The sequence below is a fragment of the Lagenorhynchus albirostris genome, chromosome X (genome assembly GCF_949774975.1).
Source record: "Lagenorhynchus albirostris chromosome X, mLagAlb1.1, whole genome shotgun sequence".
Classification (NCBI taxonomy): domain Eukaryota; kingdom Metazoa; phylum Chordata; class Mammalia; order Artiodactyla; family Delphinidae; genus Lagenorhynchus; species Lagenorhynchus albirostris.
Window position 1 is genome coordinate 74,767,245 of NC_083116.1, and position 27,616 is coordinate 74,794,860.

At 37.6% G+C, this 27,616-nt stretch overlaps 1 protein-coding gene across 1 annotated transcript in view; it reads left to right on the forward strand.

Moving 5' to 3' along the window:
* Positions 1-27,616, forward strand: part of OPHN1 (oligophrenin 1) — a 611,865-nt gene that overhangs the window by 566,043 nt on the left and 18,206 nt on the right. Inside the window, exons 20-21 of the mRNA XM_060138347.1 lie at positions 4,240-4,387; positions 13,508-13,831. Of these exons, the coding sequence (XP_059994330.1) occupies positions 4,240-4,387; positions 13,508-13,831 (472 nt within the window). The remainder of the gene's footprint in view (positions 1-4,239; positions 4,388-13,507; positions 13,832-27,616) is intronic.

Genomic DNA, 27,616 nt, shown 5'->3' on the forward strand with positions numbered 1-27,616 from the left:
TTTTTGGATTCCATATATACGTGTTAGCATATGGTATTTGTTTTTCTCTTTCTGACTTACTTCACTCTGTATGACAGACTCCAGGTCCATCCACCTCACTACAAATAACTCAATTTCATTTCTTTTTATGGCTGAGTAATATTCTATTGTATATATGTGCCACATCTTCTTTATCCATTCATCTGTTGATGGACACTTAGGTTGCTTCCATGTCCTGGCTATTGTAAATAGAGCTGCAATGAACATTGTGGTACATGACTCTTTTTGAATTATGGTTTTCTCGGTATATGCCCAGTAGTGGGATTGCTGGGTCATATGGTAGTTCAATTTGTAGTTTTTTAAGGAACCTCCATACTGTTCTCCATAGTGGCTGTATCAATTAACATTCCCACCAACAGTGCAGGAGGGTTCCCTTTTCTCCACACCCTCTCCAGCATTTATTGTTTATAGATTTTTTGATGATGGCCATTCTGACTGGTGAGAGGTGATGCCTCATTGTAGTTTTGATTTGCATTTCTCTAATGATTAGTGATGTTGAGCATCATTTCATGTGTTTGTTGGCAATCTGTATATCTTCTTTGGAGAAATGTCTATTTAGGTCTTCCGCCCATTTTTGGATTGGGTTGTTTGTGTTTTTGATATTGAGCTGCATGAGCTGTTTGTAAATTTTGGAGATTGATCCTTTGTCAGTTGCTTCATTTGCAAATATTTTCTCCCATTATGAGGTTTGTCTTTTGGTCTTGTTTATGGTTTCCTTTGCTGTGCAAAAGCTTTTAAGTTTCATTAGGTCCCATTTGCTTATTTTTGTTTTTATTTCCATTTCCCTAAGAGGTGGGTCAAAAAGGATCTTGCTGTGATTTATATCATAGAGTGTTCTGCCTATGTTTTCCTCTAAGAGTTTGATACTGTCTGGCCTTACATTTAGGTCTTTAACCCATTTTGAGTTTATTTTTGTGTATGGTGTTAGGGAGTGTTCTAATTTCATTCTTCTACATGTAGCTGTCCAGTTTTCCCAGTACTACTTACTGAAGAGGCTGTCTATTCTCCATTGTATATTCTTGCCCCCTTTATCAAAAATAAGGTGACCATAGGTACGTGGGTTTACCTCTGGACTTTCTATCCTTTTCCACTGATCTATATTTCTGTTTTTTTGCCAGTACTATATTGTCTTGATTACTGTAGCTTTGTAGTGTAGTCTGAAGTCTGGGAGCCTGATTCCTCCAGTTTCGTTTTCCTTTCTCAAGATTGCTTTGGCTATTGTGTTTCCATACAAATTGTGAATTTTTTTGTTCTAGTTCTGTAAAAAATGCCATTGGTATTTTGATAGGGATTGCATTGAATCTCTAGATTGCTTTTGGTAATATAGTCATTTTCACAATGTTGATTCTTCCAGTCTAAGAACATGGTATATCTCTCCATCTGTTTGTATCATCTTTAATTTATTTCATCAATGTCTTATAGTTTTCTTCATACAGGTCTTCTGTCTCCTTAGGTAGGTTTATTCCTAGGTATTTTATTGTTTTTGTTGCAATGGTAAATGGGAGTATTTCCTTAATTTCTCTTTCAGATTTTTCATCTTTAGTGTATAGGAATGCAAGAGATTTCTGTGCATTAATTTTGTATCCTGCTACTTTACCAAATTCATTGATTAGCTCCAGTAGTTTCTGGTAGCATCTTTAGGATTCTCTATGTATAGTTATCATGTCATCTGCAAATAGTGGCGGCTTCACGTCTTCTTTTCCGATTTGGATTCCTTTTATTTCTTTTTCTTGTCTGATTGCTGTGGCTAAAACTTCCAAAACTATTTTGAATAATAGTGGTGAGAGTGGGCAATGTTGCCTTGTTCTTGATCTTAGCGGAAATGATTTGTTTTTCACCACTGAGGACGATGTTGGCTGTGGGTTTGTCATATATGGCCGTTATTATGTTGAGGTAAGTTCCCTCTATGCCTACTTTTTGGAGGGTTTTTATCATAAATGGGTGTTGAATTTTTGTTGAAAGCTTTTTCTGCATCTTTTGAGATGATCATATGGTTTTTCTCCTTCAGTTTGCAAATATGGTTTATCACATTGATTGATTTTACGCAGCTAAATTCTTAAATAGTACCCCTGCAAATCTTCAGAGCTCTCTGTGCAGCTATCTCCTTTCTGGTACCCTGCCCTCAAAACTCTCTCTTCCTTGCCCTCCTCCTACTTGCAACTCAGTGTCTTCAGCTAATGGAGACTGCTGGGCTTCTCTGGGTTTTTCTTCCTGTATTATGGCCTGAAGAATCTTTCCAGGCTGTAACATGGTACAGTCATGGGGCTCACCTCACCTCATTTATTTTTCCTGTCTCTCATGGATCACTGTCCTTAATTGCCAGATTTCAAATGCCTTCAGAATCATTGTTACATTTTTTCTAGTTTTTTAATTGTTTCATGCTGAAGTTGTAAATCTAATTTCTTTTGCCGTATTTTGGCTTGAGGAGAAAGTAGCTGTTATGGTCTTTTCAGAGGATAATTTGGCCTTTTATAACAGAATTTTAAATGTGTTTGTTTTTTGGCCCAGCAATTCTAGTCACTCTTCTAGTTGCTGGAGTTACAGCATGAACACAATGATATACTTCAGTATTGTATACAATCGAGTGGAGAGACAGACAACAAAAAACTAAATAAGTATTGAATACAATATACTATGTTAGAAAGTGATAAGAAAAAATGTTAAATAGGGACGGGGGATGGGAAGCACTTGGTAGAGGAAGCATGTCAAAGTTCTGATACATTTGCCTGGAAGGACTCACTGAGAAGGGTATATTTGATCGTTAATCCTACTGGAATCAAGAGAGCAAGCTATATGGATATCTGGAGGAAGAGCATTCCAGGTAGAAAAAACACTCAGTGCAAAGTCCCTGGTGTGTTTGATGAATAGCAAGGAATATTTGTAATAGCTACTATAGTGCCTAAGCAGATGCTCACAAAATGGTAGCTATTTAGAATATTATTACTAATGGTGGTGGAACCAGAAATATGACCTAAATGTATATGACCTCAAAGCTCATCTGCTTGCTACTATGTCATATTCTCTTTTCCGTATACCGTGAGACATTGAGACATATACAGCTTTATGATTCTTCTTACCTTGTTCTCTATCATTGTGCAGCTTTTACACAGGCTTGCCTTGTGTTCCCATTCATGTAAGTTTTGTGACTACAATCTATGTTGACTCTTGCCTGATAGAATGTTGGGCTGTGACATTTCTCTTTGCATTAATCATTGGGGTTGATTTCATTATTGCAATGGACACTGGTCCCCTTCCTCCATCACCACATATGTGTGTCTTCCCAAAATATTTTCACTCTTCCCAAAAGTCATTCTCCCCAGGGACAGGAAGATCTTAAGTGCATATGAGACATTATATACAAATTCTAATCACAGCTCCTCCCTCACTTACCCAGCACTTTTTACATCTTCCAAGGCACTTTGTGTTTGTCCTATCTTTTTTGAATAAGTAATGCATACATGGTATGAAATTTTTAAAGATCAAAGTGATATAGGGGTGAAAAATAAGTTTCCTCCATACTTCCCTTAGCCACTCATTAGTCCTGTCTTGGGGCAAACAATGTAACCAGGTGTGTTTTTTTGGGGGTTGTATCTTTTCAGAAATATTGAATGCATGTGGGTGTTTTTAATCATTCTTCACACACCACCCCTACCCATACAAGGTACCTTGACTACCCTTTTCACTTGATTCTCACTCACCACACCCTGTGATAGGTGGTGTTCCCACCAATTTACAGATGAGGAAGCTAAGGCTCAGAGATGTGAGATGACCTTTTTCTGGGTTTTGTTGGCAGAAGTAGTGACTTTTTTACAGTTTCCCAGGCAGTAAGTGGAAAATCCAGGACTGATGTTGCAGGTTTTTAAAGTAATGATCTAATTGGTTTTATTAAATGATCCATGTATTGGGCAGCATCCCATCTAATAAATAGAAGGGTGCTCTCCTGATGTTGCAGTTTTTGTCTGCATTCTTTCCTCCACACTGAGAAGTACCAGATCCTGCACCTCAAACATGATAGGAGATCTCTAAACACTTGCTGGTAGCTAGAGTGATTAAGAAAATCCCCACAATTCCTTTAGTCATATTAGAATTGCTATGGCAGACTTTAGGTGTAATGCTGATGGGCATCAACTGGTAGTTAGCATTAAGGATACAAAAAGTTGATCTTTCTAATTGTTTTCTGGAAATATTTCCCCTTTACAGATTTATTCAGGTCCACCTGAGGAAAGTACTGCACCCCCAGTGCCTCCACCTCGAGTGACAGCAAGAAGGCACAAACCAATCACAATTTCGAAGCGCTTGCTGAGGGAAAGGACAGTTTTCTATACTTCTTCCCTGGATGAAAGTGAAGGTCAGTACTAAAGTTTACCCTTAGCTTCTTAATATTGATTGGAGACAAAGAGAATATTGAAAGGAAGACATGAAGGCATAACCATCTTTTCTGAAAAGTTAGACGTTTTCTGGGTCCTGGGCCAGGCAAGCCAAGGTTTGTAAAATTTGTGCCCAGAGAGTGAATTATTCTTTTGACAGTGGATAGGACAGAGATGAACCTGTAAAATCAGCTACCATTTTCCCTTAGCAGACCAGTGAAGGATACAAGGTGTTCTTAGATCTGTACCTCAGTACATTGAAATGAGTGAGCAATGTGTTTTCTGAATGTTCTGAGTTTTTAAATACAAATTCAGTTAACATAGAGAACTGATGGCTGAATAGGAGTTTCTAGTGCTTGTCCCTTCACAGTAATGTGAATTCAAACAACCATCCATGCATGAAAACCCCTTCATGAAATCTATGGAATCCAGATGAGAGTTCAAAGAACCTGGGTTGAGTACAGAAATAAGAAAAGGTACATTGCAGATGCTAGAAAGGACATTTTCATATTACCCATGTCACCCTTCCCCCAAGCTTACACAGTGTAGTTCAGGGAGAAATCCCCTCCACATGGAGGAAGGAGAGTGAGATGAGCACCCAACTTTACCTTGGACCCCAGCAACAGGCCCACCCCAGTAAACCCGAGCACCAACCCATCCCCCATTTTTCCAGACTCTAGGCCAGCCTCCACCAACCCAAGCTCCAGACCTGCCCCAGCACTAGGCCATTCTCTGCAGCCCCAGGCACCAGGCCTGCCCCTGAAGACCCAGAATCCAGACCCATTACATGCCAAGCTGGCCCCTGTGGCTCTAGTCTCCAGGACGTAACCATAGTTCAGCATACAGTCCAGCCTCCTGCGGATCCAGCCTCCAGGTCTGCCTCAATGCCAGGCTAGCCCCCTGGACCCAGGCTTCAAGCTCTCCCCTGTAGATCCAGGATGAAAACTTGCCCATCCACTGACCCTGGCACCAGGCCAGCCTACCCAAGGACTCCAGCAGCAAGCCCACTTCTGGAGCCTGCCAGGTGGCCTAACCAGAATCTCTGGTTGTGCTACCTGACCAAAGGCTTTCCTTGCCAAAGCCAGGAAGATGTGCCTGTTTCTTCAAATAGGTAAACACCCACTCAAGGTCACAAGGATCAGGAATAATCAGGGAAACTTAACACCACCAAAGGAACAAAATAAAGCACAATGAACTCATCCTAATGAAATGGAGGTCTATGAACTGTCTGAAAAGGAATTCCAAATAATCATCTTAAAGAAGCTCAGTGAGCTACAAGAGAACTCAGACAACTAAACAAAATCAGGAAAATAATACATGAGAAGTTCAAGAAAGTTATAGAAATCATAAAAAAAGAGAATCAAAAAGAAATTCTGGAGCTGAAGAACACAATGACTGCATTGAAAAACTCAGTAGAGAGCTTCAACATCAAACTCGAACAAGCAGAAGAAAGAATCAGTGCAGTCAGACAGGTCACTTAAAATTATCCAGTCAGAGGAACAAAAAGAAAAAAAGATTGTAAAAGTGAAGAAAACCTAAGAGACCTATGGGACACCGTATACAAACCAATATACACATATGGAAGTCTCAGAAGGAGCACAGAAAGAGAAAGGGGCACAAAGATTATTTAAAGAAATAATGACAGAAAAATTCCTAAATCTGGAGAAGGAAATGAACATCTGGATCCATGAAGCCCAAAGAAACCCAAATAAGTTAAACCTAAAGAGGATTTAACCAAGACACATTGTTATAAAATTCTCAAAATTCCAAGACAAAGAGAATTTTGAATGCAGCAAGAAAAAAGCAAATCATCAAATAAAAGGAAACCCCCATAATACTGTAAGCAGATTTCCCAGCAGAAACCTTGCAGGCCAGGAGAGAATGGGTTGATATATTCAAAATACTGAAAGGAAAAAAACTGCCAACCAGGAATACTATACTGGGCAAAGCAGTCCTTCAGAAATGAAGGAGAGATAAAACGAAGGAGTTGACTACCACCAGACTTGGTTTAAAAGAAATGTTAAAACATATCATACTAAGTGAAGTAAGCCAGACAGTGAAAGACAAATATCATATGAAATTGCTTGTATGTGGCATCTAACAAAAAAAGATACAAATGAATCTATATACAAAACTGAAATAGACACACAGACATAGAAAACAAACTTATGGTTACCAAAGGGGAAAGTGGGTGAGGGATAAATTAGGAGGTTGGAATTAGCACATATACACTACTATATATAAAATAGATAGCCAATAAGGACCTACTGTATAACACAGGGAAATATACTCAATATTTTTAATAACCTATAAGGGAAAAGAATCTGAAAAAGAGTGTATATATATATATATATATATATATATATATATAAACTGAATCACTGTACTGTATATATAACTGAATCACTGTGCTGTACTCCTGAAAATAACAGGACGTTGTAAATCAACTGTACTTCAATTAAATAAATAAATAAGACATGCTAAAAGAGGGTATTCAAGTTGAAATAAATGGACAGTAACAACATGAAAACATATGAAAGTATAAAACAAATTGGTAAACATAATATAGCCTAATTCAGAATATTCTAATACTGTAACAGTGATATGTAAACCACTTTTAATTCTAGTATGAAAGTGAAATTACAAAAGTATTAAAAATAACTATAGCTACAATAATTTGTTAATGGATACACAATCTAAAAAGTTATAAATTATGACATCAATAACATAAAATGTAGGGGTAGCAGTCGTTAAAATGTAGAGTTATTATATGTAGTCAATGTTACTTTGTTAGCTTTAAACAGACTGCTATAACTATGTTTTATGTAAACTTCATGATAAAAGACCCCAAAGCAATCTTGAGAAAGAAAAGCAAAGTTGAAGACTTTATGATTTCAAAATATACTACAAAGCAATAGTAACCAAAAGAGTATAGTACTGGCATAAAAATAGACATATATACAAATGAAACAGAATAATGAGCCCTGAAAAAGTACACACATTTATGATCAATTGACCTTTGATAAAGGTGTCAAGAATACACAATGGGAAAGTATAGTCTTTTCAGTACATGGTGTTGGGAAAAATGGATATCCACATGCAGAGAAATTGGATCCTTATCTCACACAATGTACAAAGATCAACTCAAAATGGATTAAAGACATAAATGTAATACCCATAGCTGTAAAACTACAAGAAGAAAATGTGGGGGGAAAGCTACTTGGCATTGTCTGGTCTGGGCAGTGATTTTTTTGGATATGACCCCCAAAGTATAGGCAACAAAAGCAGAATGGACAAATGTGATTGCATCATGCTAAAGAGCTCCTGCACAGCAAGGGAAACAATCAAGAAAGTGAGGAGACAACCTACAGAATAGGAGAAGATATTTGCAAATCATATGTCTGATAAGGGGTTAATATTCCAAAATACATAAGGAACCCATACTACTCAATAATAAGAAAAGAAATAACCCAATTTTTAAAGGTCAAAGGACCTAAATAGACATTTCTCAGAACAAGACAAATAAATGTCCAACAGGTATATGGAAAGTTACTCAACATCACTGATCATCAGGGAAATGCAAATCAAAACTACAAGATATCATCTCACACCTATTATAGTTATTACAAAAAAATGACAAAAGATAACAAGTGTTGACAAGAATGTGGAGAAAAGGGAACCCTTGTACATTGTTGGTGGTAATGTAAATTAGTACAGCCATTATGGAAAGCTGTGTGTAGGTTTCTCAAAAAATTAAAAATAAACTACCATATAGAGTTGTCAACTGCCTGGCTGAGTGTTCAAGGCATACTCAAACATTGATACAGAGCCCCTTTGCAAACACTGGGAGTCATATTGGTTCTTAGTGTTTTAAGGCAATCTCTGTCTAATCATTAGCTGACCACAAAACTAACTAAGCCGTGTCTTTAGTGGCCACACTCAACAAAGAATACAGATTTAACATAAATGGGTGAAAAAAGTCAGTAAACTAACAATAATAACTAAAATAAACAGCAACAACAACAAACCTTGGGGAGAAGAGATAATCTGAATTTCAGAGTTGCTATATTACTTAAACTGTCCAGTTTTCAATAAAAAATTATGATATATCTAAAGAAACAAGAAAGCATGACCCATACACAGGAACAAAAACAAAAAGCAATCAAATAATTGCTACCACATAACCCAGCAACTCCACTCTTAAGTATGTACCCAAGAGAAATGAAAACACAGCTTCACAAAGACTTACATTTGAATATTTATAGCAGCTTTTTTCATATCAGCCAAAAACTGTGAGCAACCTAAATGTTCATCAACTGATGAATGAACAAACAAACTGTGGTATATGCATACAATGGAGTACTACTCAACAACACATAGGAATGAACTACTGATACATGTATCATCCCCATCCTCCAGGTATATCTGGTTCTTTCAGGACCTCAAGCATGCCCTCATAATCCAGGCCTTTGCACCTGCTATCCCCTTTGCTGGACACTCTCCCTTGGCACTTTCGCATGGCTGGGTCATTCTTATGCTTCAGGTCTCAAGATAAGTGCCACCTCCTCCAAAAGGCCCTCTTCAACCACCAAAGTGGCTCTCCTTGGTTGTTTGCCTCTGTCCCTAGTTTGTTTCACTCATACCACTTATTAACAGTTCTTCATATTTTGTGATCTTGTTACTTCTTTTTTTTTAAATTTATTTATTTATTTATCTTTGGCTGTGTTGGGTCCTCATTTCTGCGTGAGGGCTTTCTCCAGTTGTGGCAAGCGGGGGCCACTCTTCATCGCGGTGCGCGGGCCTCTCACTGTCGCGGCCTCTCTTCTTGTGGAGCACAGGCTCCAGACGCGCAGGCTCAGTAGTTGTGGCTCACGGGCCTAGTTGCTCCCCGGCATGTGGGATCTTCCCAGACCAGGGCTCGAACCCGTGTCCCCTGCATTGGCAGGCAGACTCTCAACCACTGCGCCACCAGGGAAGCCCTCTTGTTACTCCTTTTTGGTTGCCCACAGAACAAAAGTTACCAACTGTGTCAATGAAAAAATATAAACTACCATATGATCCAGTAATTCCACTTCTGGGAATATATCCAAAGGGAATGAAATTAGTATCTCGAAAAGATATCTGCACTCTCATGTTCATTGCAGCATTATTTACAATAGCTGCATATGGAAGTAGCAAAATGTTCATCAACAGATGAATGGATAAAGAAAATGTGAGAGATACATAGACACACACCCAGAAACACACACAGGTGCACACACACACACACACACAAAATGGAATATTATTCAGCCTTAGGTACAAAAGAAGGAAAACTTGTAATTTGTGACAACATGGATGAACCTGAAGGACCTTATGCTAAGTGAGATGAGATAAGGGCAGAGAGATAAATGCTGCATGATTTCACTTATATGTGGAATCTAAAAAAGTCAAACTCATAGAAGCATAAAGTAGGATGGTGGCTGCCAGGGACTTAGGGGAGAGTGAAATGGGGAGGTGTTTGATCAAAGGGTACAAGGTTCAGTTATTCAGGATGAATATGTTCTGGAGATATGATACAGCATTGTGACTGTAGTTAATAATACTATATTGTATACTTGAAGTTTGTGAAAAGAGTAGATCTTAAATATTCTTACCACACACAAAATTTGAAACTATATGAGGTGATGGATATGTTAATTAGATTGATTGTGGTACTCATTTTACAATGTATTCATATATCAAAACATCACATTGTATACCTTAAATATATACAATGTTTATTTGTCAATTATATCCCGATAAAGCTGGGGAGAAAATCAGCTCACATGGATTAAGTACTATGCTAGGTGGAATTAAGACAGTCCCTGGCCTCAAGGAGTTTATAGGCTAAATGGAGATAGATAGATAGATAGATAGATAGATAGATAGATAGATAGATACAGATAGATAAACAAATAAATGCCATTTAGTTGAATAATTGCTTAGTATGGATTCTGCACCCATTTTAAATGGGCCTCTCTCCTCACTAGTCTGTTGAGACCTTTTTTGTCAAGATTACCAACAATCTCCATGTGCCACTCCACTATTATCATACTCAGCCTGTGAGAAGCATTTCATTTTAGTTACTCTTCCTTCTTGAAACACTTATTCACTTGGCTTTCAGGACACCAAACTCTCCTTCTACCTCACTAGACATTCCATTTCAGTCTCCTCTTGGTTTTCCTTTTCTTCTCAATTTCTACATGTTGGAAGGTCCCAGAGTTTTATTTTGTTTTGTTCTGTTCTATTTTTCTCAGTCCACTTCTCTGTTTATATTTGTTTTCTGCGTGATCTCATTCAGTCTCATGGTTTTAAATATCTTTAAAATATGAGGATGATTTTCAAATTTATATATCAAGGAGTACTATCTCCCCTCTTCCCATCTCAAACTCCCTGTTCAACATCTCTCTTTAGATGACTCATGGACATTTCCAATTCAAAATGTACAAATACTCTTGATTTCCTATTCCTCCTCAATCTACTCTTACTCTGGTCTCCCTCATTTAAGTAATTGGCAGTACCAGTCACCCAATGGCTAAGGTCAAGAACTTTGGGATGATCCTTGATTACTCTCTTTTCCTTTTACCTTACACCTAATCCATCAGCAATTCCTCTTAGCTCTCCGTGCACATTGTATGTTGAACCTACTAATTCCTACTGCTACCTTCCTGGTAGAGCCACCATCATCTCTTACTTGGGTAGCTACAAGAGCTTCCAAACTCTTATCCTTGCTTTTCTTCTTGCCTGACTATAATTTGTTCTCCACAGCAGCCAGTAAGATGTGTATTCTTTTAAACATGTAAATCAGATCATATCATTCCCTCTGGTCCAAATTTCCAGTGACTTCTCTTCATTTTTAGAAGAAAATTTACATTTTATTCTGCATTATATGATCCTCACTTACCTTTCTGATCTCATTTCTGAACTTCACTGTCTCTCTGTACCCTTTGTTCTCTCTGCTCTAATCTCATTGGTTTTGCCATTCCTTATACATGTCAAACTTACCCAAGGTCCTTTATATTTGCTGTTCTCTTGGTTCTAAACATTCTTCCTCCAGAACTTTGCAAACTTTACTCCTTCATTCAGATCTCAGCTAAATGACGTCTCTTCATAGAGACCTTCTCTGAATACTCTATTTAAATAGATCTTTCTCCTTCTCCATTACTCTCTATCCTTTTACACTGCTTTATTTTATTCCTATCACTTGCTACTTTGTTCACATGTTTATTATCTGTCTTTCCCATTAGAATGTCAGATCCACTTTTATCACCAGCCTCTAGAACAATTCCTATATATCCCATGTGTTCATTAAATACTTGTAGAATAAATGGCTGGGCGTATAGGGAATAATGAAGGGAAAGAGATCACCCAGTTTAAGGGATCACCTCCTTAGGAGGTGATCTGGCATTTAGGAGAAAGTAGAAGGGAACACTGAATGCCTACTCTGTTGTTCCATACTCCCATTTTAATTGGATAAACTCATTTATTTGTCTATTTACAATCTCCCCAAATACACACCAGAAAATATAATCTCTATGCCAGCAGAAATTTTTCACTCTGTATCCCTAGTGCCAGCATAGTATCTAGCATATCATAAATCCTCAATAAATGTGTGTAATAAATGAATGAACTGGGTGATAGTAGACCTGAGATATAATTTAACCTTGGCCACTAGCTTACTGAATAACTTGGGCTAGTCACTTCCTTATTCTGGGTCTTAATTTGCCCCTCTGTGTGAGGAGTTCTTTGTGCCAGAAGATCACCAATGGGATCACCCACTCTAGACAATTTTCTAACTTTTTTTTAAACTGAGATATAATTCATATGAAATAAAATTCACCCTTTTCAAGTGTAGGTCAGTGGTTTTTAGTATATTCACAAGCTTGTGCAAACATCTAATTCCAGAACAATCTTCTTCATGCTTTTTCTGCATCTATTGAGATGATCATATGGTTTTTCTCTTTCCATTTGTTAATATGGTGTATCACAATGATTGATTTGCATTTTTTGAAGAATCCTTGCCACATGCCCAATCTTGTTTCATCTGTACCCCTATCAATTGCCCCAACTCAGACATCATGTCATTTCATTCATAAATGTTTCAGTATGTACCTGTAAAAGATAAGAACACTATTTTAACCAAAATCTCAATACCATCGTCATACATAAAAGAAAAGAACACTAAACAACATAGTAATTCCTTAAGATCACTGTCTAGTCAGTATTCAGATTCTCCTATTTTTACATTTTTTTTGAAAAAAACCAGGATCCAAATAAGACGCATATATTACAACTGGTTGACATATCTCTCAGGTCTCATTTAGCTGACCAGAACCTCTGTTCTTAACCACTACACTCTGATCTAGGTTTTCTATTACCAAGGAAGGTGATAATTTCCTTAGAGCAGGAGTTCTCAATCGGGGGTTCATTAACAGCTTCAGGGGGTTCCATGAATCTCTTAAAATTAGTTTTCAAAATTTTACATGTATTTGTGTAGGTTAATTTTTCTAGGGAGAATATCCTTGGCTCTCATTAGCGACTCAAAGCTTTAATTAAGAAACAGGGCAACTGAAAAGCATATACTATTGTCACAGGAAATTGTAAACCACAAAAGCTAAGGGAAAGCCATAAAGTGGTGAGTTGAGGATGTCTTTATGAGGATGGAGAAAGAAGTTAAATTCTGTTAAGTGTATTACCTTGAAATTTAAGAGATCTTTATAAATTACTTTTGAGAGAAATAGAAATAGGGATTAAATGGTACCTTATTTAAAAGTAATATAATGTACAATTGATTGGGGTCTCTTAAGTCCCTTTTTAACATATCCCTTTAAATAAAGTATCTTGGCATATTGTGGTTTTGCTGAATTGTGGTCATGAAAATAATACTCAGATCTTAAACTGAATTCCCTGTTTTATGAGACTTGTGACTCCACATGAACTGGAATGGGTAGAGACTGATTTTGTGGGATATCATTGATTTGTTCCATGACAATAGCTCCTTTGAATATGTGTATAACTTTGCAATATTATATATACAAAGGTTATCATTAATGTTTCCTCTTTGCACCATCTTTTCCTAGATGAAATCCAACACAGAACACCGAATGGTACTATCATCAGCAGTATAGAACCAACCAAGATGCCACAACACCCCAAAATGCCTATGCAGAGAAGTGGGGAAGCAGATCATGGGAGGAAATCCCCAAGCAGGCCTGTTTCAGATGGCAAGTTGGAGTCCTGCCTCGAGGTGGATGTGGGGAAGTTGGTATCTAGGCTGCAGGATGGAGGGACCAAGGCCATACCAAAGGCCACCAATGGACCTGTGCCAGGTCATGGGCCCACTAAGACCTCCTCTTTCCATGTAAAGAGACCAGCTCCTCGGCCCCTGGCTCACCACAAGGAAGGTAAGTGCTTGGGAATCCCACAGGGAAGAGAAATTACCTCAACTATTTTTTTTTATATTTCCCTAGAAATTGTTCACTTTAATAATTTCATTAAAATAACATAGAATTATGCATAGGATCTTACCAATTAAAAATATTCTCCATTGAATGGATTTTATAATCTCTTACTTAGGTTTCTTTTTTTTTTTTTTATCCCACCACCACCCCGCCACTCGCTTTCCCCCCTTGGTGTCCATACGTTTGTTCTCTACATCTGTGTCTCAACTTCTGCCTTGCAAACTGGATCATCTGTACCATTTTTCTAGATTCCACATATATGCGTTAATGTACGATATTTGTTTTTCTCTTTCTGACTTACTTCACTCTGTATGACACTCTCTAGGTCCATCCACGTCTCTACAAATGACCCAATTTCATCCCTATTTATGGCTGAGTAATATTCCATTGTATATATGGACCAAATTTTCTTTATCTATTCGTCAGTCAGTAGGCATTTAGGTTGCTTCCATGACCTGGCTATTGTAAACAGTGATGCAATGAACATTGGGGTGCATGTGTATTTCTGAATTATGGTTTTCTCTGGGTATATGCCCAGTAGTGGGATTGCTGGGTCATATGGTAGTTCTACTTTTAGTTTTTAAACAAACCTCCATACTGTTCTCCATAGTGGCTGTACCAATTTACTTTCCCACCAACAGTGCAAGAGGGTTCCCTTTTCTCCACACCCTCTCCAGCATTTGTTGTTTGTAGATTTTTTGATGATGCCCATTCTAACCAGTGAGACGTGATGCCTCATTGTAGTTTTGATTTGCATTTCTCTAATAATTAGTGATGTTGAGCAGCTTTTCATGTGCCTCTTGGTCATCTGTATGTCTTCTTTGGAGAAATGTCTATTTAGGTCTTCTGCCTGTTTTTTGATTGGGTTGTTTTTTTTTTAATACTGAGCTGCAGGAGCTGTTTACATGTTTTGGAGATTAATCCTTTGTTTGTTGATTCATTTGCAAATATTTTCTTCCATTCTGAGGATTGTCTTTTCGTCTTGTTTATGGCTTCCTTTGCTGTGCAAAAGCTTTTAAGTTTCATTAGGTCCCATTTCTTTATTTTTGCTTTTATGTCCATTACTCTAGGAGGTGGGTCAAAAAAGAAATTGCTGTGATGTATGTCAAAGAGTTCTTTACATAGTTCTTCCTATGTTTTCCTCTAAGAGTCTTACAGTGTCCAGTTTTACATTAAGGTATTTAATCCATTTTATTTTTCTGTATGGTGTTAGGGAGTTTTCTAATTCATTCTTTTACATTTAGCTGTCCAGTTTTCCCAGTACCACTTTACTGAAGAGACTACCTTTTCTCCATTGTATATCCTTGCCTCTTTTGTCATAGATTAGTTGACTATAAGTGCATGGGTTTATCTCTGGGCTTTCTATCCTGTTCCTTTTATCTATATTTCTGCTTTCATGCCAATACCATATTGTCTTGATTACTGTAGCTTTGTAGTATAGTCTGAGGTCAGTCTCATTCCTCCAGCTCCATTTTTTTCCCCTAAATATTGCTTTGGTTATTCGGGGTTTTTTGTGTCTCCATACAAATTTTAAAAATTTTTGTTCTAGTTCTGTAAAAAATACCATTGGTAGTTTGATAGGGATTGCATTGAATCTGTAGATTGCTTTGTGTAGTATAGTCACTTTCATAATATTGATTCTTCCAATCCAAGAACATGGTATATCTCTCCATCTGTTTGTGTCATCTTTGATTCCTTTCATCAATGTCTTATAGTTTTCTGAGTACAGGTCTTTTACCTCCTTAGGCAAGTTTATTCCTAAGTATTTTATTATTTTTGTTGCAATGGTGAATGGGAGTGTTTCCTTAATTTCTCTCTCTGATGTTTCATTATTAGTGTATAGGAATGCAAGAGATTTCTTTCCCTTAATTTTGTATCCTGCAACTTTACCAAATTTACTGATGAGCTCTAGTAGTTTTCTGGTGGCATCTTTAGATTATCTATGTATATTACCATGTCATCTGCAAACAGTGACAGTTTTACTTCTTCTTTTCCAATTTGTATTCCTTTTATTTCTTTTTCTTCTCTGATTGCCATGGCTATGACTTCCAAAGCTATGTTGAATAATAGTGGCAAGAGTAAACATCCTTGTATTGTTCCTGACCTTAGCAGAAATGCTTTCAGTTTTTCACCATTGAGAATGGTGTTTGCTGTGGGTTTGTTGTACATGGCTTTATTATGCTGAGGTAGGTTCCCTCTATGCCCACTCTCTGGTGAGTATTTTATCATAAATAGGTGTTGAATATTGTCAAAAGTTCTTTCAGTATCTATTGAAGTGATCATATGGTTTTTATTCTTCAATTTAGTAATGTGGTGTTTCACATTGATTTATTTGCATATATTGAAGAATCCTTGCATCCCTGGGATAAATCCCACTTGATCATGGTGTATGATCCTTTTAATGTGTTACTGGATTCTGTTTACTAGTATTTTGTGAAGCATTTTGGCATCTATCTTCATCAGTAATATAGGTCTGTAATTTTCTTTTTTTGTAGCATCTTTGGTTTTGGTATCAGGGTGATGGTGGCCTCGTAGAATGAGTTTGGGTGTGTTCCTTCCTCTGCAAATTTTTGGAAGAATTTGAAAAGGATGTGTATTAGCTCTTCTCTAAATGTTTGATAGAATTCACCTGTGAAGCCATCTGGTCCTTAACTTTTGTGTGTTGGAAGATTTTAAATCACAGTTTCAATTTCATTACTTGTGTTTTATCTGTTCATAGTTTCTATTTATTCTTGGTTCAGACTTGGAAGGTTATACTTTCTAAGAATTGGTCCATTTCTTCCAGGTTGTCCATTTTATTGGCATACAGTTGCTTGTAGTAGTCTCTCTTATGATGCTTTGTATTTCTATGGTGTCCGTTCTAACTTCTCCTCTTTCATTTCTAAGTTTATTGATTTGAGTCCTCTCCCTCTTTTTCTTGATGAGTCTGGCTAAAGGTTAATCAATTTTGTTTATCTTCTCAAAGAACCAGCTTTTAGTTTTATTGATCTTTGTTATTGTTTTCTTTGTTTCTATTTCATATATTTCTGCTCTGATATTTATCATTTCTTTCCTTTTACTATCTTTGGTTCTTTTTTGTTCTTCTTGCTCTAGTTACTTTAGGTGTAAGGTTAGATTGTTTATTTGAGAGTTTTCTTGTTTCTTGAGGTAGGATTGTATTGCTATAAACTTCCCTCTTAGAACTGCTTTTGCTGCATCCGTATGTTTTGGATCATCGTGTTTTTATTGTCATTTGTCTCTAGGTATTTTTTGATTTCCTCTTTGATTTCTCCAGTGATCTCTTGGATATTTAGTAATGTATTGTTTAGCTTCCATGTGTGTGGGGTTTTTTTACGTCTTTTCCCCCTGTAATTTATTTCTAATCTCATAGCCTTGTGGTCGGAAAAGATGCTTGATAAGATTTCAATTTTCTTAAATTTACCAAGGCTTGATTTGTGACCAAAGATGTGATCTATCCTGGAGAATGTTCCATGTGCACTTGAGAAGAAAGTGTAATCTGCTGTTTTCAGATGGAATGTCCTATAAATATCAGTTATATCTATCTGGTCTATTTTGCCATTTAAAGCTTGTGTTTCCTTATTAATTTTCTGTCTGGTTGATCTGTCCATTGGTGTAAGTGAGGTGTTAAATTCCCCCACTAGTATTGTGTTACTGTTGATTTCCTCTTTTATAGCTGTTAGCATTTGCCTTATGTATTGACGTCCTGCTATATTGGGTGTGTATATATTTATAATTGTTATCTCTTCTTCTTGGACTGATCCCCTGATCATTATGTAGTGTCCTTCCATGTCTCTTGTAACATTCTTTATTTTAGTCTATTTTTTTCTGATATGAGTATTGGTACTCCAGCTTTCTTTTGATTTCCATTTTCATGGAATATCTTTTTCCATCCCCTCACTTTCAGTCTGTATGTGTCCCTAGGTCTGATGTGGGTCTCTTGTAGACAGCATATATATGGGTCTTGTTTTTGTATCCATTCAGTGAGCCTGTGTCTTTTCGTTGGAGCATTTAATCCATTCATATTTAAGGTAATTATTGATATGTATGTTCCTGTGACCATTTTCTTAATTGTTTTGTGTTTGTTTTTGTAGGTTCTTTTCTTCTTTTGTGTTTCCCACTTAGAGAAGTTCCTTTAGCATTTGTTGTAGAGCTGGTTTGGTGTGCTAAATTCTCTTAGCTTTTGCTTTTCTTTAAAGCTTTTGATTTCTCTGTCAAATCTGAATGGGATTCTTGCCAGGTAGAATATTCTTGATTGTAGGTTCTCCCCTTTCATCACTTTAAGTATATCATGCCACTTACTTCTGGCTTGTAGTTTCTGTTAAGAAATCAGCTGTTAACCTTATGCAAGTTCCCTTGCATGTTATTTGTCATTTTTCCCTTGTTGCTTTTAATAATTTTTCTTTGTCTTTATTTTTTGTCAATTTGATTACTGTGTGTCTTGGGGTGTTTCTCCTTGGGTTTATCCTGTATGGGACTCTCTGCACTTCCTGGACTTGGGTAACTATTTCTTTTCCCATGTAAGGGAAGTTTTCAACTATAATCTCTTCAAATATTTTCTTGGTTCCTTTCACTACTTCTTCTCCTTCTGGCACCCCTGTAATGCAAATGTTGTTGTGTTTACGGTTGTACCAGAGGTCTCTTAAGTTGTCTTCATTTCTTTTCATTCTTTTTTCTTTATTATGTTTTCTATGTATAAAATAATATCATCTGCAAATAGTGACAGTTTTACTTCTTCCTTTCAATATAGATGCATTTTATTTCTTCTTATTGCCTAATTGCTCTGGCTAGGACTTCCAATTCTATGTTTAATAAGAGTGGTGAGAGTGGGCACCCTTGTCTTGTTCCTGATCTTAGAGGGATAGCTTTCAGTTTTTCACCATTGAGTATGATGTTGCCTGTGAATTTGTAATATATGGCCTTTATTATGTTGAGGTACTTCCTTCTATACCCATTTTATTGAGAATTTTTATCATATGTGGATATTGAATCTTGTCAAATGCTTTTTCTACATCTATTGAGATGATACATTTTTTAGTTTTCATTTTGTTAATGTGTGGTGTATACATTGATTGATTTGTACATATTGAACCATCCTTGCATCCCTGGAGTAAATCTCACTTGATCACAATGTATGATCCTTTTAATGTATTGTATTGGATGTGCTAATATTTTGTTGAGGATTTTTTCATCCATGTTCATCAGAGATATTGGCCTGTAACTCTGTGGCCTTGTGAAATCAGTTAGGAAGTTTTTCCTCCTCTTTAAGTTTTTAGAAAAGTTTGAGAAGGATAGGTATTAAATCTTCTTTGAATGTTTGGTAGAATTCACCTGCAAAGCCGTATCATCCTGGACTTTTGTTTGGTAGAGGTTTTTGTTTACTGTTTTAACTTCTTTGTTAGTGATCGGTCTATTCAGATTTTCTTTCTTCATGACTTAGTCTTGGAAGGTTGGGATTCAAGAATTTGTCCATTTCTTCTAGGTTGGCTGATTTGTTGGCATATAGCTATTCATAACTTTTTTTAAATTATTTGTATTTCTGTGGTATCTGTTATTATGTCTGTTCTTTCATTTCTGATTTTACTTATCAGAGACTTTTCTCTTTTTTCTTAGTGTCTAGCTAAAGGTTTGTTAATTTTGTTTATCTTTTCAAAGAAACAGCTCTTAGCTTCATTGATCTTTTGTATTGTCTTTTTGGTCTCTATTTCATTTATTTCCACTCTGATCTTTATTATTTCCTTTCTTGTACTGACTTTGAGCTTCATTTTTTTCCTTTTTTTCTAGTTCATTTAGGTGTAAGGTTAGATTGTTTCTTTCAGATTTGTTTCTTGTTTCTTGAGGTAGGCCTGTGTTGCTATAAACTTCCCTCTTAGTACCACTTTTGTTGCATTCCATAAATTTAAGTATGTCGTATTTTCATTTTCATTTGTCTTCAGGTAATTTTCAATTTCTCCTTTGATTTCTTTGTTGTCCCAATAGTTTTTCAGTAGTATGTTGTTCATTCTCCACGTATTTGTAATTCTTGTAGATTCTTGTAGTTGATTACTAGTTTCATTCCATTGTGATTGGAAAAGTTGCCTGATATTATTTCAATCTTCTTAAATTTATTGAGACTTGTTTTGTGTCCCAACATATGGTCTATCCTTGAGAATGTTCCATGTGCACTTGAGGAGAATATGTATTTTGCTACTTTTGGGTGGAATGCTCTATACAAATCTATCAAATCCATCTGGTCTAATGTTTCATTTAAGACTGCTATTTCCTTGTTGACTTTCTGTATGGATGTTCTATCCATTGATGTAAGTTGAGTGTTAAAGTCCCCTACTATTATTGTGTTGCTATCAATTTCTTCCTTTAAGTCTGTTAATAATTGCCTTATATATTTTGGTGCTTCTACATTAGGTGCATTATATTTACCATTTATTAAGTATCTGCTATGTTCCTGGCACTGTACTAGGTACTAGCATAATATTTCTTATCCTCACAAACTTATTGTGAAGAATATATTTTTTTTCTACTAGAAAACTGAGGCTCCCAAAGGTGTTAATTGCCAAAGGTTCATAGTGAGTAACTGGCAGATCTGGGATCTAAGTCTTAGCAAGTCTGGCAGGCATCAAAGTCTGTGTTCTTTCCAGTAAGGCAGAACTATCACTTTACCTTCCTATAAGAAGCTTTGAACCTGTGAACTATTGTTTTCTCATTCTTACTTTCCAGTATAGTAGAAATAGGGACAAGAGGGCACAACTGCAGCAAAACTATGGGCTTTTTAAGTTACAAATTACAAATTCAAAATGTGGCTGACTTCTGCAAATTTAATTGGCTACTAGATGGGGAGACTCATGTTGGGAGGTTGTTGACTAATCTAGAGGGGACTAGGGGGAATATAATTCTATGAAAAAAGAGACTTTGATATCACAAAGGCTTAGATCCACATCCTGACTCTTTTATTTTCTAGCTAGATAGCCTTTTAAAAATGTGCCTTATGTTTTATATCATGTCCTGTTCCAAAAAATATTTAAGGCATTTCACAATATAGAAAAATATAAGAACTTAAAAAATAGTAAGAATAATTGCTGTGTAACTGGCCCCTTTCTAGGTGTTGAAGACATAAGAGTGAATAAGACATACAGGGTCCCTACTGTCTTTAAGCTTTTATAAGGACTTAGCAAACCTAAGCCTTAATTTGTTGAAAAAAAGTCAAAAGAAAAATATGACATGACACGAAAATTATATGAAATTCAATTTTCCATGTCCGTAAACAGAAACATGCTCCTTCGTTTACATATTGTCTGGAGCTGCTTTCATGATGTGGGTTGTTGCATGTAACAACCTCAATATGGGTTGATGGCATTGTCTCAGAGCACAATTCAGTAAAAGCTATTCTATGGGGCTCTGATAAGATTTCTACTAAGTAACTGACTATGAATTCTCTAGCTTGACACTGATGCATCTGTATGATTACAGTTAAGTTATTTAACCTCTTTGTACCTTGGTTTCCTTATCTGTAAATGGGAGAAACAGTTCATCCCTCAGAATTATTGCTAAGGTTAAAAGGAATAACAAATAAAGTATCTGCTATATAATCTATATGCAGAATATGTTATTAATTCCTTCCCCTTTTCCTCCTCTTCATAAGATTTGCCTCTTCTCGGAAGTAACAAGTTAAGCCAGACTTCTATGTACACAACTGCTTCAATTTATAAGTCATATGTTGACCTTCACATCAATCTGGTGGATAACTGGATAACTCAACTTATATTCATCACAGTAAAGTTTGTCTTGCCTGTCGCCAAGCCTTGGGGTCAGTCAGATCTTATCAGCTCAGCCCACACAGTAACTTAGCCCTCCCTATCAGTTCCGCTTTCACCATCTTCTGCTGCAAAGTTAAATCCCAACGACATTCCACTCTTCCCCTTCCTCCTTAGTCCTGCCTCAGGCTGCTGGCGGCAGCTGCTCTGATCTAAGGGTTTCAGCTAATGCGAGTACTCATTTGACTGTCCAGTATCAGCCAGACTATCTAAATCTGGGCCACAGCACTCCCTGGCTTTGCTTTCTGCCTTAAATCAGTTAGCAACAGGCCAGTGTGATGCAGGTTTTCTCAAAGACCCATGCCTCCAGCCTTGGCTACAGGAAGTAGAACTGAGGTAGTACTCCTGCCCTTGGTGAAGAATTAGCCAAACCTCTGGTGTAGTTGCCTCTTGGAACTTTCCCTACTCCCACCTCCTCACATCTTATTCCCTCCCTTCCTCCCCATTTTGGCTGTCACTCCAGTGACAGATATTGGGCATCAGAACAAATATCAACTAAACAAAAACTGCAAACAACTCTGACCCCAAGCTATAACTAATAGTTGTTAGCCACAGGTTCTAGCCCACAGCCTGAAATGGCAATGTCAGAGGGAGAGAGCTGTCACCTTAGCTGACCCACTCTGCATCTTGTTGTTGTCACTTCAATTCAGCTCCTTCTTCAGAGCTTTGCCTGCCATCCTGAGGGTCAATGCATAGGTCTCTTTGCTTTAGTGATACAACTGTGCCACTGTCCTATCCACCATCTTCACTCCTTGCATTGATCCAACATTTGAATAGACTGGATGTGCTCCACATATTTTCTTAGTAATTAAAGATAGCAAAAACAAGGTGCATGTTAAATTGCTTTGTTCCATGACACTCAACTTGATAATGTAACCAATATTGTTTGCTGATGTAATTTTGTCAAGGGTCCTTTTCTGTTCCACACATGGAACTGGACACATCTCTTCATCTATTGCATCTAATCATTCTGATAGGCCTTTGAGATAGGTTTTATTTTCCCAATTTCACAGATGGAGAAACTGAGGCTCAGAGAAGTGAAACAGCTTGCCCAGAGTCACCCACATTGTAAGATGTGGAGATGGGGATTGAACCTTGGCTCCCTGGGTATCACATTCTTATTTCTTAAGTGGCTTCAGCTACCTTCCCCTTTCTGTTTTCTAAGAAGCATTCACTTTTGGAGGAACAAAATTATACAAGCCAAATTTCCTGCCTTCCTTTGATGTTGCTGCCTCTTACCAGGCCTGGCTTTGGAAAGGGCATTTTTGTAGCTTCTACAAAGGGACTTAGGACTTTCCTTTGGGGAACGGAGAGGAAGGACATCTACTTACATGCATTTGTTCATTTATTCAGGCACAGTGCTGTGCAATTAGAAAGACAAAGATGAATGGCCATGTTCCCTGCCCTCCAAAGGTTCATGGCGAGGCTGGCATGTAAGCAACCAGTCCCAGTCCAGTGTCATCCATGTTCTAGTGGGAGTTAGAATACATTCCAGTAGGAGCATGGGGTAAAGAGCCCTTCACTGTGCCAGAGGTTCTGAGATAAAAATGGAGAATACATCCACACTGAGACCCTATGACATATGGGCTTAGGAGCCTCTGTCTTGACTGGAGAGAGAAGACTGCATTCTGGTAGCATGCTTTTGGGCTTGGGGAAAGGGTGCTTGTAAGGCCCTGCTCAGCCACAGGGCCATCAATTCTCCACTGGGGTGACTAATGCTATGAGTAGCATTTGCATCTGCTCTAAAAGTATTAGGCACAGACTTGCTCTTGCAGTAATGAGCTTTATGGCCATTATCCACATTTTCTTGTTTGGACTCATTATGCTTTTAATAATGTACTGTGTTTAGTTTTCATTCTCTGGCTTTCCTGGAGCCTAACTCCAAGTTGATTCACAGGGGTCAGAGGCTTTAAGGTGATCATGGGGGAATGTCGTAGAAAGAGATAGATGATTCTAGAAGTTTGAGGGAATCTACAAGTCAAAACAGCCTCCCTTTACTCTGTGCTCTCGGGTAAGGTGTAGATGGATGTAAAAAAAGGTGGAAGAAATTGGCTTAAGGTTGAATATTGATGTTCATCAAGTCCTAAGAAATCTATAAATGCTAAAATTCTTTAGTTATGGTCATTTGATAGAGAATGGGGAGGGAGGGAATAGGTTGGGCTGGAGAGGGAGGTCCAAAGAGTCAAGTTGTGGACCGAAGTTAAAAATAAATTAAAAGGAAGTACAATTTGGTAAAAATACCAATAAGCTCAAAAGGCTTAGTGGAGTCTCAGATATGACTTAGGCTCCAGAGTCACTGAGATGTGAGTTTGAATCCTGGCTCTGCTTCATCCCAGTTGTGGGACCTTGGGCAAGTCACAACCTCTCTGAGCCTTAGTTTTCTAATTTGTAAAATGAAGATATTTGTGACTATAGGATTGCTGTAATGATGAAATGAGATACCAATGTACTTGGCACATAATGAGTACTAAGTAAAAGGTAGCAGTTGTTTTGCTTTTACAGGAGGCTAATTAATAACTACACAATCTTAATTAGGTGAACTTCACTTCTCTGAGCCAGTTTTCTCAACTGTAAGTGGGGACAATGCCTATATTGCAGGTAAGGTTTTTGTGGGGATTAAGTAAGATTAGGTATACAAAACATCTGGTAATATAAAAGAAGTTCAAAAAATGATAGTGGTAGTGGTTGGGTAACAACCTCTCAGGAAATGGCAGGCATGGAAGATGGTAGATATTTACTCTTCTATATTCTAGAGCCTATGAGAAGCCTCAAGCTTCAAATGTAGGTGTCATAAAAGAGCTCAGAACTACTCTTTCCACCCTCAACCTATCTCTGACAATTCCAAACACTCAGAAATAGGAGGACTGTTGATAAGGGGAAGGGGCAAGGAAGGATTCTTAGCCATCCCTCAAAGTCCAGCTAAAGTCCTATTACCTCCATGAAGCCTTTTGACAATTCTGCCCCAGGGAACTCTCCCTTACCTCACTTCTTTTGGCACCCAAGTTTGACCCTTTAATTGTGGATGCTGAGTTACTGTATTCATGCTTATTTCCCATGAGTATGACTTCATTTTCCAACTCAGTTTTAAGCCCCTAGATGGCAAAGTCAATGTCAAATCATTTGTCTGCATATGTTGTGAGAGCATAAGGCCAGGCACAAAAGCCCTCAAGGAACACTCAGTCTATTGAACACCTTTCAATTTAGATTTTAGAATAGCCCTGAAATTTGGGTATATCATGTTTGTGTTTGTCACAGATGGCACAAATGGGGACTTCAAAAGGGAAAGCTTTTTCCGTTGTCCTTCTAATGGACTGAACTGTGTTTTTCTTTTCTCAATGAGTATTTATTGAATACCAGTTACATGCAAAGCAATTTACTTGGGCCCCTGGTGAATACAGAGAGGAATCCCACTTAGATCTAGCTCTCAGGTTGCTCCATTTTAATAGGGGAGATAGAGCCACCAAAACAAAGAGCCCTGATTCAAAGTACAAGGTGGTTGGTGCTGTAAGAGTAAGAGAAAGGAACTTGGAACATATTAGGCTTCTAAGAGATGTGGCACTTAAGCTGAATCTTAATAGATGATGCAAATTTGGGCATATTAGAAGGGGTAAAGGGCATCTAGGAAAGAAATGATTAATTGTAGGATGTGTACGTGGAACAAGAAATAATACTGTTTCTGTGGACTATGGGATATGTAAAGAGGAAGGGTGGAAAGTTAGACCAGAAACATCAGTTGAGGCCAGGTGGAAGAAGGTAGTGAATTCCAGGTTAAAAAATGTTTGAGTTTATTCTGCAGGCAACAGGGAGCTGTGAAATCTAAATCTAGTATCTATCTATCTTTCTATCTGGAGATTTTTTTCAAGCTGGTTAGGTACATGATCAGAACTGACTTCTAGAGTATTCCACTGTAGCATATAAAAGTCAGTGGGGAGAGATATAGGCCTATAGACATATCATGGACCTACTGATCTGGAAAATAGTCCAAGTTCACATTGTACAGGTAGGGAAGTGATCTGCTCAAGCTCACACAGCAAGTTAGTTTTAGTATTAAGACTGGAATCTAGGTCTTTTGACTCCCAGTTATTATTACTCTTCCATCCCTGCCTCCTCAGTTTGACGCTGTGGCTATACTGTCGCAAATTAGAGGCAGGAGAGAACAACATTGGGGTCTTTCAAACAAGAAAGCCCATTGCTACTACTTCAAAGTTTGACTTAAAATGAATCATCAATTTGCAGCACCCAATAAAGAGCCTAGGAGGATGCAAGGCTGATGACATTTGTTTTCTGAGGCCTTGGGTTGATGTCTATTTGGATGTGGCTGCAACTGGGAAATGAATGGGTTTCATATTTCAGGGGGAGTCATCTGGTTCTCTCACCAAAGGAAACAGTAGCCTTAGGGTGGATACAGCTTCAGGTAGAAATGTTTTCTGGCTCTGACTGTAGCATATGCTTCCTATCCAATACCTCCTCCAGTGACCAGTAGAAATGGAACAGCATTGTCAGCTGTTATAATCTGATCTGCAGTGAGCAAGCAGCATCATGTGGCCTAGTGGTTCTCAACTCTGGCTATACATAGCATCACCTGGGGAGCTTTTAAAAATACCCATACCAAGGTGCTACCCCAATCAATTGAGCTAGGCTCTCTGGGGATGGGTCCCCAGTACTGTATAATTTCAATGTTCCCAATGTATAGCCAAGGTTGAAAATCACTGGTACTTCTGACCACTTGGGCTTTGGAAAGCAGATGGACCTGAGTCTATTGTCAATTAACTATGGGGTTATACTTCTCATCTCTGTGTTTCTGTTTCCTCAACTGTAGAACAGGCATAATGCTTCTTGTCTTTCAGGGTTAGGGCCAATGTTAAATGAGAATATATGCATAAAGTACTGAGTATATTATCATAGTACCTGGAACAGAGCAGGTGTTCAATAAAAAAGGTAGCTAAAGTTTTTTACCAGTTATTTTATTACCATTACCATTATTATTGTCATTTATAACTTTTTATATTACTACTAATAACAACAAAACAGCAGACACTGGGAAGAAAAGTGGATGCAAAAACAGGAGATATGAGTTTTAGTCCTCACTCTACAACTTACCTAACTATATGATTGCGGGTGAGTGAGTTCACCTTTCCGAACCTTAGTTTCCTTCTCTATAAAATGGGAAAGATAAGACCCATCTGCTATTCTTTCCTCCCAAGCTTATTGTGAACATCAAATAATTAATTGGGAGAGTGCTTTGAATATTATAATGTGTTAGAAAAATTGGATTATTATTATTATTTTGGTCACTCTTTAGCTGCAATTCTGTGTACCCGACCTGGTGCTAAGGGGAATGGCATGTCCAGAAATGTAAGATACAGCCTAGTGTGTAAATGAATAGTACTTGGTTCATACCTCCATTAGAACACCAATCACACTGTATTATCATTATCTTTCTTCATATCTGTCTGCCTCACCAGAATGACTAGCTGGAGGAATTAAAAAACCCCATGGAGCAATATATAAGTACTTCATGAGTGCTTACATGGATGGAAATTACCAATGTCAGCTCAAGTGTTCAGAGGATTGAGATTTGAGCTGACTGTTTAGGGGTAGTTACAGTACAGATAAGACATGAGAACAGGGACATATATCGGGAAAGAAGCAGGACAGAGTCTAACACTTACTTATCCCTGCTACATGCTAGGTATTCTCTAACAGCCATCTAATTTAGTCCTTACAACCAGCTTGTGAGGACGGGTTATTATATCCATTTCCCAGATGAATACCTTGATAGTCAGAGTTGAAATAACTGCACAGGGTTCCACAGTTTGGAAGTCGCAGAACAAGGCCTGAAAGCAGGGTCTGCCCAACTCCAGACTTACTTTCCACACTGTACCATACTGTCTCATCTAGAAGAGTCAAGGGCTTGCTGCTT